At 33.0% G+C, this 12,059-nt stretch overlaps 2 protein-coding genes across 3 annotated transcripts; one reads left to right on the top strand and one right to left on the bottom strand.

The window, feature by feature from the left end:
- The first annotated feature begins 299 nt into the window (after window positions 1-299).
- On the top strand, window positions 300-6,558 carry LOC130797355 (mitogen-activated protein kinase 19-like). Of its 2 annotated transcripts, none has more exons than XM_057659948.1 (10): window positions 300-919; window positions 2,903-3,311; window positions 3,486-3,613; window positions 3,699-3,758; window positions 4,532-4,681; window positions 4,774-4,929; window positions 5,060-5,271; window positions 5,366-5,467; window positions 5,555-5,709; window positions 5,795-6,548. In XM_057659948.1, the coding sequence occupies exons 1-10, from the start codon at window positions 896-898 to the stop codon at window positions 6,196-6,198; spliced, it is 1,800 nt and encodes a 599-aa protein (XP_057515931.1). In that variant the 5' UTR covers window positions 300-895; the 3' UTR covers window positions 6,199-6,548. The 2 variants fall into 2 exon arrangements, with proteins under 2 accessions (XP_057515931.1, XP_057515932.1); XM_057659949.1 differs by having other exon boundaries at window positions 343-919; window positions 5,798-6,558.
- An 850-nt stretch (window positions 6,559-7,408) lies between these two features.
- LOC130797354 (uncharacterized) lies at window positions 7,409-9,327 on the bottom strand. Its single transcript, XM_057659947.1, has 2 exons — window positions 8,030-9,327; window positions 7,409-7,912 (listed from the first exon to the last, which is right to left on the bottom strand). Exons 1-2 carry the CDS (start codon window positions 9,017-9,019, stop codon window positions 7,856-7,858), a joined length of 1,047 nt encoding a protein of 348 aa, XP_057515930.1. The 5' UTR covers window positions 9,020-9,327; the 3' UTR covers window positions 7,409-7,855.
- Window positions 9,328-12,059: the final 2,732 nt, after the last annotated feature.

Genomic DNA, 12,059 nt, shown 5'->3' with positions numbered 1-12,059 from the left:
CTCACCGTCAGACGAGCCCATACAAGTAGCCCATTAATAAAAATTATAAATATTTAATGAAATTTGAATTGTATAGGGCAACAGTTATTTTTTAAAAGTTTGGACTTAACCCAATTGAAATCGTCTCATTGGGAGCCGGTTTCAATTAAGAAGATATGGTGAGCTGCCGTACTCAACTAACCACCGTACACACAAAGCAAACCAAACCCACCCACCTACCCACCCCTGATGGCTGCATACTTTAACCGACAATTTTCAAACCCAAAATTACAACTCTTAATTAATAAATTAAATAAAAACAAAAAAGGAAGGGTCCGAAAATATAAAGATGCTTTCTTTCTACGGTCTTCAAATTTCTCTTTCTTTCTCTCTCGTTCAAATCTCTGACCTCCCTCTCATCCTCTGTCTGTATCCTTCTACAGATTCCCTCTGTTTCTCAATTCTGCAAACCTCTTTTCTCTATGTCTGTTTCTTGTTCTTTTCTGGGCTTCTCCTGTCTTGTCTTTCTTCCAAATTCAACAATAAAAAACTGGGTTTATTGTGATTGTTAATTTGTTATTGACATTGTTGTTGTTTGTTGTAAAGAGATCTGTTGCCTGTTGGGGTTTCAGAATTATATGAGAAAGCTTGTTAACGAGAGTTTGTTGTTGTTGTTATTGTGTATATTCTGCTTTCTTAGCTCTCACGTTCTTCGAAAGGATTCTTCCGCCCTTCTCATTCGCCGCCGCTCTCGTTGGGGTAAATGCGGCTAATTTTCCCTCTTTCTTCTCGATAACAGAAATTTACAATATTTTCTCCTCTTTCTTTGAGGATTTTACAAAATAATTGAAAAATTGTAGTTCCTGGGTTCTTCACCACTTTGTGATCTTTTAGTAATCCTTGCAATTATATCAAGATGCAGCTAGATCAGCGCAAGAAGGTTCTTTCCCTTATCCTTCCCATTTCTCTTTTGTTGTTAGATCTATTGAGCTTTTTGAGTGTTTATCAAGTAACTTGAGATCTGAAATTTCTTTTTTAGAAACAAAATACTCAAATCATATTTTTAGTGGTGGGGTTAGTCTTCAATGTGAGCTTTATACCGAAAGAAAGCAATTCTCTTGATTATATCGAAGTTGATATATGCTAGTTTAGTTAAAGTAGTTTATGACATTGCTTGTTCAAATTTGATTTGTGTTTCTTGGAGATCAAAATAGAAGTAAAAAATATCCTCAATTTTTAATTTTCCCTTCTGGGTTGGCTTTGAATTTTGATTTTTGAAGGGCTAAAATTTCAGTTCAAATCCTCTTAATCTTTGAAGGGGTAAAATTGGTGAGGAAGATTCTTTGTTAACTTTGTTTTCAGTTGGGGAAAGATGATGATGTATGCTATATTGTTGGGTATATGATTATGAGGGGAATGGTGATCATCATAGTGCTTGTTTGGCAAGAATTTGGTGCATCAAAGTCAATATGCTATAATAAGAGATACTCCTATGACACATATCCGCTTTTTTTGTTGTCTATCAGTTATGACAGTTTTGGTTTCATCCTTTGACCTTGGTGCCTAACTGACACATCTCTTGTGTTTGTTTGTTTGTCCTGTAATTTGGGTCTTACCGATCATACCTAGAATCTTGCCTTTTCCCCAAACTTTTCTATGATTATTTCCCTTTATGGTTTTGGTGCCTTGATGAATTAGAGCTCTTATCTGTTAGGTATGCTTGTGGATAAGAATGTGTTTTCTCATTCTGTTTTGTGCCATTTGGCACGTGTTGTGTCTTTGGCCTAACATGTGTAGTTCCATATGCATAATTTAGTGACGCCTCTAAAACACTTGTATTAACTTAGTGAGTGTTTGGTTTGATAAAATTTTAAGATGGAAACGGAAGTAAATAATGAATACCGCTACTACTTGTTTGTTTGACATGAAAAATAACGGAATGGATTATCAAGCGGTAATGGATTACGTTACTTTGTTACCGCTGATGATCCAGTGGAAACAAAAGTTTTATTGGTTTGTTTCTGTTACTCAGTATACTTTTGAAGACTTGTTCCATTCATTTCCGTGTTTCATTTTTTGCTTCTTAATCTGTTTTTAATACTTTTCTGGCTTATAGGAAAATGATTGTTTAATACTCTTATGTGCTACCAAGAAAACTATTGTTTGGTATGATGATATCTCACATTGGTGCTTCAAAGTAACCCCAATGTGACTTGAGGAGCTTCCCAGGGATTAGGGGTTTTGAGCCTTATTGATGTGATAATAAAAACTTCATATATATTGATCTTCAGTCCAATAGGAAGTAGGTGATGAGAATGTAACACTGCACAATAAATCTGGATCACAAATAATTATGTGAACCATTGTAATTTAGTTCTTTGTATGCAGTATACTATTGATATACTATTGATACACTGATCATAAATTTTATGAGCGGGATACATTAGATATGATAATGATGATTTAATAAACCATTGCCGTTTCACTTTATTGCAATTAAGCATTGATATTTTGAAATTTGCTTCGTCAATTAATTGGCTTGCAAGAAAAAAAGTAATTAGTCATTAAGCAGGAAAATGGCTATCTAAAGAGAATGCTACTTTTGGCAGTGATAAAATTCTCAGGAAGTATTATCACATTGTTATCAGGGTTTCGTTTTAGGAGTCTCAATAAGCACTTCAGGGCATCCACAGAGAGTGATCATCATATTTTCTAAGTTAATAGAAAATATATTTTAGTCTTTAATTGGGTGGGGGAAGGAGTAAGCCATTATGCGGAAAACAGTAAATGTATGCGTAGATAGACCTCTGTGCCAGTTCTTGGTGCATTGTGTGTGGAGAAGTTTTGTTTGTTAATTATCCTGTTTTTTTTTTTCTTGTGTATGAGCGTATCTGACTGAACTTTTGTCTGTCCTGTGTTACAGGGTGTCAAAGACACAGAATTCTTCACCGAATATGGTGAAGCAAATAGATACAAAATTCTTGAAGTTATAGGGAAGGGAAGCTACGGAGTTGTTTGTGCAGCAATTGATACACATACAGGGGAGAAAGTCGCCATTAAAAAAATAAATGATATTTTTGAGCACATTTCTGATGCCATTCGGATCTTGCGAGAAGTAAAACTATTGAGGCTACTGAGACATCCAGATATAGTTGAGATCAAACGCATTATGTTGCCTCCGTCAAAGAGAGATTTCAGAGATATTTATGTAGTCTTTGAGCTTATGGAGTCTGATCTTCATCAAGTCATCAAAGCTAATGATGATTTGACTCGTGAGCACCATCAGTTTTTTCTTTATCAAATGTTGCGTGCTCTAAAATATATGCATACAGGTACCTTTGAATCTTGTTTTAGGGATCTCATATGTTCTCTGTAAATTGAAGTCTTTTTCGTCAATACAACTCTCATTCTTCGTACTTATTGCTGCTTCTTTTTGTCTTTTGTCTTTTGTCTTTTGTCTTTTCTCGAGAAGATTTTGAATGTACTCTTTTATATGATTGTTGCAGCTAATGTGTACCATCGGGATCTCAAACCCAAGAACATATTGGCAAATGCCAATTGCAAACTAAAAATTTGTGACTTTGGCTTGGCTAGAGTAGCATTCAATGATGCTCCGACCACTGTATTCTGGACGGTACACCTTTCAGACATCCTCTGTTTTCTTCTGATTTCTGCTTGTTGCTGTGCATTTGCGGTATGTTTAACTGTTTTATGTACAGGACTATGTGGCTACAAGATGGTATAGGGCCCCAGAACTTTGCGGATCGTTTTGCTCTAAGGTATGATTTGGAACCTTTCTCCCCCATATGTTTATACTTTCAACAGTTCTTACTGATCTGTTTTCTAGGTAGTGTACTTTTATACATGAGGATTTTGGTAATTGTTTTATCTTGCTTTAAAAATACGCCAGTTACTATCCTGTAATATAGCCTTACCTAATATATGATGTTCCATCTAACTCTATTTTCCGCTGGTGTCTGTCGCTGTCCTATTTTTTATGTTTGATAAGTAACCCATCCCAAAAGCTGAATTCATAATCAGGCATCCTTTATTATCCTTGTTATGCAATGGCATGCGATTAAATTTTTTTTTTTTGCCAATATATTTTGATGCTTGTTGATTATAGTTGCATTCTCTATGGATTTAGTTTCTGTGGATATATATATTTTTTTTCTTGGAAGTCTGATTTAGTTGTCAGTGGAGTAAATATTTTCTCGAAAATTTCACATACCTGCTACGAAGTTTGTAAACAACTAATTATATATATCTGAACTAGATGTGAAAGTAGTATTGACTTCACTACTGCTTTCTTGGTAAAACACTACTAAACCAGCTACCAGTATCCCAAAATTTTTTTTGTTTTTTTTATTCAGTTAATCTTAATTTATTTATCGTGTTTCCTATTTTCATTGACTAGGGCTTTCCAAATAAAATCACCTCAAATGCAAATATATCCTGACATGTTTTGCATGTGAATATTATAATTTGCTTGGTGGAAGTGGCTTGTATTAGTTATCATGATTTGTCTGAAATTTATCTTTTCCAATTGTAGTATACACCAGCCATTGATATTTGGAGTATTGGGTGCATCTTTGCGGAGGTGCTCACTGGCAAGCCATTGTTTCCAGGTAAAAGTGTTGTTCATCAGTTGGATTTAATCACAGATCTTCTGGGTACACCCTCGTCTGATGTTATATCTGGGGTATGGTACTCTGTTCCCTCTACTATGTTAACGCTGTTCCTTTGTTTTATGTCATTCTTAATAGATATTGAACTTCTTTTTTGTGAATGCAGGTCCGCAATGACAAGGCACGCAAATATTTAACAGACATGCGAAAAAAGCAACCTGTTCCATTCTCTCAGAAATTTGCAAATTCGGATCCTTTAGCATTGAACTTGCTACAAAAATTGCTATCTTTTGATCCCAAGGATAGACCAACGGCAGAACAGGTTGGTGCTTAATTTAATGTAATAAATTGATTTACTGCCTATAAAATATCTGTTTGTTAATATGTTCTAATCCGTTTTACATGTGTGAAACTAATATTTCTGTTTGATTGTAAAAAATCTTTTCTATCAGGCACTAGCCGATCCATACTTCAAGGGTTTATCTAGAGTAGAGAGAGAACCCGCATGCCAATTGATTTCAAAATTAGAGTTCGAGTTTGAGAGGAGAAGAGTGACCAAGGATGATGTTAGGGAGCTGATATATCGTGAAATCCTTGAATACCATCCACAAATGCTCAAAGACTACTTGAACGGAAATGAAGGGTCTAATTATATTTATCCTAGGTAATATGAAAGACGAATTTGCTTGCATTTGTTCTTTCCTCTTCTCTTCCATTTATTTAGTGATTACTTTTATTAATGTCGTTTCTGTTGGCAGTGCTATCGGTCAATTTAAACAGCAGTTTGCTCATTTGGAGGAAAATTGTGGTCAAAGTGGACCGGTCATCCCTCTAGACAGAAAACATATCTCCCTTCCAAGGTATGGCTACATTTTTTTCTCGCCTCGAGTGATTTTCATGTCAACATTTTGCATGTTACCCAAGTCCTGACCTTGTCATTTTTTCAGGCCTACGGTGCACTCTAGTATCATACCCCCCAATCCCAAGTCACAGCCGATGGCATCATCATACAGGGATCATCAAATGAAAGAGGAAATGAGAGCATCAGAAAGTTATGGAAGCTTATCAAGCTCTTCACGACAGCCACCAAGAGTTCCGTCAGGTAATTTTTCATTCATCAGATCATTATAGATCCTTTTAACGGCATTATTGAACGTTGTATTAATTTATACCCTGTTTTCTTACAGCAGCAAAGCCAGGAAGAGTTGTAGGACCTGTTGTACCATATGAGGCTGGTACAAGTATGAAAGAAGGAAATGATGCTAGGATAAGTGTGCAAAATGCAGTACGTAGGCCGCAGAATGCCTCGCCACAGTATTTCTATAGACCAAACATGACACCATCTCAATCCAAGCCTGTTACTGCTGAAAACTCTGTATGGAACAAGCAGCAGCAGCTGCCTGTAAATTCAACTCATGAAATTGCTATTGACATTAATACAACCCCATATCAGGCAAAGCCGGAGCAGTATAACAGCAGCAGAATTGCACTTGATGCTAAGCTAATGCAAGCTCAAACCCAGTTTGGTGCGTCGGCTGTTGCTATGGCAGCTCATCGGAATATAGGCACCGTTCATTATGGAATGTCGTAAAATCTTTTGCCTTGTATGTTAAAAGGGTATCGTGCCCGAAGTTGTTTATCCAAGAAGGTTGAGGTTTGATGTCCTCCTTGTCTTGGATGTTGGACAATTATGTAATGTGTCATCACTCAGTTTGAGTTGTATCCTAATAGTAGATTGCTCGATAGTTGTCTAATATTTTCTAGTTAAAGTAATAGACAATTGGAATGAGTACATAAATAAGTTTATTCAGAATACTGTTGCATTTTGTAGTAGTAGATTGCTATTACTTGAATAAAATAAATTGGATTGTAAGGCATAACTAGAGGTGTTCAAAAATAGATTCGATATTCGCCTGACCTTAAAATTGGATCGACTTAACCCGATTTCAAAATGAATTTAAATTAATATAAAAATCAATGTGAATGCAAGACCTAATTTTGAACTAACTTGAAACACCCAATTTAAAATTAATTCCATGACTGAAACGAACACCTTTAAGCATCACGCATTAGTCAAGCATGTTAACCTCAAGGAGAATGACATTTGACTACTCTCTTCGTTTTCTATTTTTTTTTTCAACATTTAAAATATTTCACTATTAGAAAATAAATTAGACTAAGTTTTTTAAAAGGTATATAAAATATAAATATATTCATGTAAGATTTCATTAAATTTGACTTATGTATATTTTTTCATTATATTCTCTTTGTTTCATAAATTTTGCTACATCATTCTTTTACATCTATTTTACATACTTCCTACATTACTACTATATCATAAAAATAAATTTCAAATTTTCCTATTTTCTCCTACTTTATTCATACTTTATATCTCATTTACTCTTACATTTTTGTTATTATTTAGAGACAATAAATAGTAGTATTTTGTTATTAACCAATCATTTTCTTAATACTTATGTTAAATCGAAATGGTACGATTGTATAAGTATATAAACAATAATTTATTCTTTATATTTTTTTAATATGCATAATTAAAATATTGATATTCAAATTATTTTGAAAATTATGTAAAAAGTAAAAATAAAGAATAAGAAAAAGGAGTAGCTTATTAGCTCTATGCCTGTTATCATTAAACACTGCCTACTTTTACTTTCACAAACATGCCAACATTAAGCAAACTCGAGCATAAAATGTACAAAAGCAATGAGGTACTTCATATATACAAGAACATTAATTCTGCATATAAATTGAGATGTTGGTCAGATTCTCAGTAAATACTAATTCATATCCAATTTCTGATAGCCTAAAATTAACATGTTTCATGTTTGAATTGCAAATAGAAAAATCTATTTCATACTAAATTTAAAACAATGTGCGTGATGTTATTGATGTCAGTTGACATCACTTAAATTCAAAATAAAATAAAAAATTACATGTATGAGTTGATTAATATATTGTCTCCTACATATCTGATCCGGAATTAAAACCCAATAGAAATATTTCCCTTAATTGACATTATTTGTTTTTTCCTAGATCTGCAACTATTTCAAACCAAACCCCATCACCATGTATTTGAGATCAAAATCTCCCATGTCAGTATCTTAATCAAACACAAAACAACCCTAATTTCTATAACCCAAATCAAAAAAAAAAAAAAAAAAAAAGCTAACAGCAAAACTATCTTCATTTTAAAAACAATCCAGAATCTTTCTGCCAAAGCCCAAATCTCAGACTTCATGCTGCTCATCCCTTGCCACAATCTTGAACTTCCCTGTTTGTTTTTGCTGCAAAACATCAAACAAACAGACCAAAAACCATACATTAAATCACATTAATCAATCAACACTATTTCAAATTAAGACTACACACCAAATTGTACAGATAATAATCTATTTTCATACCTTTTTCCATAATTCAGTGTGCTTTTTGCAGAATCCAGCAACAATACCACCAGAATTCTTACCTTCTTTAAGCTCAATACAAAGATCTTCTTTCAACCCACAAGTTACATGAAAAGACAATGGACATTTAGACTCAGAACAATCAATGGCACATCCCTTCTTTTCCTTACACAAATAACACTTCTCCTTCCACCTTCTCTTCGGAATCTTCGAGCAATCGATTCCATCTCGGCCTTCTGAATCCTCAAAGAAAACCTCAGGGACTAAAAGAGCACACACAATATGAGCCCATTTTCCGTCCCTGGTGGGCTTCATTGCGCCGCCAGTTACAGGACAAAGGCAGCATTTATACGCCAAAGGATTTGAGTTTGCGCATTGAGCACAGAACCATTCTCCTTCAGGAATACCCTTAATAAGAGGGTTCCCATAGCAATTTGAATGAACCATAAGTTCACATCCATCGCAGAATACAATTGGATCTGATGGATCCCCATCTGTACTCTCACATACAGAACATAAAATCCCATCATCTTCATCTGATTCTATATCTTCTTTTAGATCACCATCATTTTTGGGTTCGATTTCATGATGGGTAGTTTTATCTTCTCCATTTACGGTCTCTTCTTTCGAAGGAGAAGGAGATGGAGATGGGTTGTATTCTACATTGAGATCAAATACAGGAGATGGGGAAGGAGATTTAATAGGACTGGATTTAGGATTGAATGCCCAGATTCTTTTCTTAGCAGGTAAAGAGTAAGGGGTAGGAGGAATGATTGGAATTGGAGGAATGTTTTCTTTTTCTTGATTTGAATCAAAATACCAATCTCGAGATTGTTTTCGTTTTTTGGCTGGGAGATTAGATGGTGATAATTGTAAAGATTTAGGTTCAAATTGGGGTTTTGGTTGAACAAGTTCTTGCTGGTTTTGTTCTAGCTGTTGCAGCAATCTGAAACGTTTTAATGGAGGTAAAGAATGGAAGTTGGAATCCATTGCTAATAGCAGAGAAAGAGAAAACGATTACAGGAGAAAATTGGGAGATTAGGAAGGATTGAAAAGGTTTTGAGGAAGGTTTTTGGATTTGTAAATGTTAAATCTTAATTTGAAGACCAAAATTGAGAATCCCGGGAAGCAAAATTGTTGATTTTTTTGGCGCTAAGTTTAAGTTTTTTAAAAGGCACTATTTTTCCAGTTTTTATTTGGGTTGAAGTTTGGAAATTTTACCAAAGCGCGGCATTTTACCTGTTTAAAATTTTAAGATTCGGTCATTTCAAAAAAATAAAAAAATTTTAAGATTCGGTTGGGTATTTAACTATTTTTTTTTAGTTCTCTCAAAAAAAAAATAATAAACTATTTTTTTAGAGTACATTTGGTTCGGTGTTTTATTCAATTGTGGTCTGTAGATTCATAATTATTAGTTGGTAAATGTGTAGTTATTTGATTTATCAAGTCAATTTAATGTCAAATGTAACATCTTCTAAAACAATCTAATATAATAACATTTGTTGTCGTTTCACCCTACTAATTCACACCGGTTTATACTAAGTATGTTGATTTTGTCTCATTCGCAATCGGTGAAACAATTAAGAAAAATTGAAAACTTGGTATTTTTTTTGGGAAAGTTAGAAATATGTGTGGATGAGATAAAATGGTAAATTAGATGTCTAATAAGAATTATAGCAAGAATATGGATCATAATCAAAAATAAAAATGGAATAAATTTGTTGGGACAAATTAAAAAGAACAATGAGGGAACAATAGCATAAGGCCAAAATAGAGATCTTCATGGGTAGGGTCAACCAGACTTGAACTCGGACCCATTAGTTTTTGGTGGGCCTATACCAAGTAGCCGAGTGTGATGGGTCTAGATCCTAAATAGGTCTTAAATTAATTATTCATGTATAATATTTTTAATAACTAAAAGTCCGTTTGGTAGATGGTAATAAATAATGGTTATTGGAATGAAAAACTAGTGTAATTTTAGTTGAAAAATCTGTTGGATACCTTCATGGTTATGTTTGTCCAACTTCAATCATCTCATTTTCTTCATAAAATTCATTCCAATGCATTACCATTGGAAGAGATGGTATTAGGTGGTAATGAAAATTTGTAAACAAAAAAACTTTTTTGTGATCAAAGTTTCATTATCATGGGAACGATATGGAACTTTTCATGAAATTTTACACTATAAATTATTTCCATTACCTCTATTTAATATCACTAACCAAACGAGTCGTAAAATTTTCTTTAGAACTAAAATGAGTGTAATACAAGTCTAAATTTAAGTCCTAATGACAATAGAAATATGTTTAAAACAAATTTAAAACAACTCTTGTGAATGGTCTATTTGAGAAACATCTCTTACAAGCCCAACCCATGTTGACACAAAAAAATAAAAAAAAAATAAAAACAAATTCCTACTACAAGCTATTAAACAAAAAGTTGTTTTCCAATATCTATAATTCAAAAACCAAAGAAAAATAAAAAGAATTGATTCTTGAAGTTGATAATTTTAAATCTCAAAATCAATTTAAACACAATACAAATGAAAATACATGTATAATGATTTGACAATTGAATTTGACCATTAAAAATAGAATCGTTGAATAGGATAATAACACAATATGCTTAATGCCTTACTTTACATAACAAAAAACCATAGTTGACATGTCATAAACTCCCACTGCATATCGTAAACCCCTACCGCATACCATAAACTTGGACTAGACATACCATACATTTTTTAAACACTTACTTTAAAACTCCTATTTCATACATGAAAGTTCTTACTTCACAAATCATAAATAACTACCAACTTTACACATTGTAAACCCATACTTGACATATTATAAACACCTATTATACATACTGAAAATCATTACTTTTTTAATCAGTGAAAATAATCATTTTAATGAGTTAAAATAGTTATTTTTAACAGTAGATGTAGGTATTATAATGATTCACACTTAACAGTATGATTTTACAAGTACAAGTGGAAACTATGATGATTTATAATAGATGTTTTATTTAGTAAAATTGGGTATTTTAAGGAATCGTACTTGGTTTTTTGCTAGTAGAAATTAATATTTATATGATTCATATGATAAAATTCACTGCAACCTTGTATTTTAAAATATCTACCGATTTATCTTAAAGTACTTATTATATTACCATAAAACATCTACGTTTAGATCTTAAATTCTTATTTTTATACTATAAAACACCTACTTTATTAAAATATCTACTTATTATCTTGCAAAATGAAGAAAAAGAAAACGCCTACAATAATAAATAAAAAACATCTACTATAAATACTTAAGAGGATGGGGATAGGACGACTCAAATCGATTGGCTTCGTTCCTATAGCATGAGACCATGAGTGGTTGGACAAATGTACAAAAGGGCTTTGATCATTGTCTGTATTGGGTCATAGTTGTCTGAAGGGTCAGGCAACATTTCTTTGAACCCATTCTTTGTTTTTTTCTGACATTTTTAACTTTCATTTTTTGAGCTATTTTTACTTGCGTTTGGCTTAGTTTTTAGTTTTCGGGGTGATATTATAAATCTCATATTTCTTCCTTCTTTAGGGTTTTGATCCTTAGTGTTAAAGTGAGTTTGAAATTCATTATATACCTATATTATACACTAAATCATACAGTATACTAGTTTTCATGAGATTTGCGGAAAGAAGTATACAAAACGAATTTTAAAGCCAAAAAGACGAGAAAATTTACTATTTAAACATGACATAATGTGATTGGATCAAGTGTTTTGAGTTACACAAAATAAAAACATTATGTGATTTGCTGACCAAGCATCATTTATGTGATTTATACAATTGTGGCGTTTTTTTTTTGTTTTTTTTTTTGTGTGTATCATATATGCTAGATAGCGAGTGGACATGCGGTAAATGAAGAGATGTAGCTTGTAAGGCTTAAGTTGAGGTAAAGATTATTGAATTTGGTGGTCATGATGTGATTAAAGGATAAAGGTAATATTGATTGGATCAATATGGCATTTGTATTGAAGGAGA

The sequence above is a fragment of the Amaranthus tricolor genome, chromosome 12 (assembly GCF_026212465.1).
Source record: "Amaranthus tricolor cultivar Red isolate AtriRed21 chromosome 12, ASM2621246v1, whole genome shotgun sequence".
Taxonomy (NCBI): domain Eukaryota; kingdom Viridiplantae; phylum Streptophyta; class Magnoliopsida; order Caryophyllales; family Amaranthaceae; genus Amaranthus; species Amaranthus tricolor.
This window is presented reverse-complemented; position numbering and strand designations above follow the sequence as displayed.

Coding starts and splice junctions, on each gene's coding strand:
- LOC130797355 (XM_057659948.1), top strand. CDS start 896: ATGCAGCTAGATCAGCGCAAGAAG. Junction 3,759..4,531: donor GCGGATCGTTTTGCTCTAAG/GTATGATTTGGA, acceptor TTCCAATTGTAG/TATACACCAGCCATTGATAT. Junction 5,272..5,365: donor TCTAATTATATTTATCCTAG/GTAATATGAAAG, acceptor TTCTGTTGGCAG/TGCTATCGGTCAATTTAAAC.
- LOC130797354 (XM_057659947.1), bottom strand. CDS start 9,019: ATGGATTCCAACTTCCATTCTTTACCTCCATTAAAACGTTTCAGATTG. Junction 7,913..8,029: donor ACACTGAATTATGGAAAAAG/GTATGAAAATAG, acceptor GATGTTTTGCAG/CAAAAACAAACAGGGAAGTT.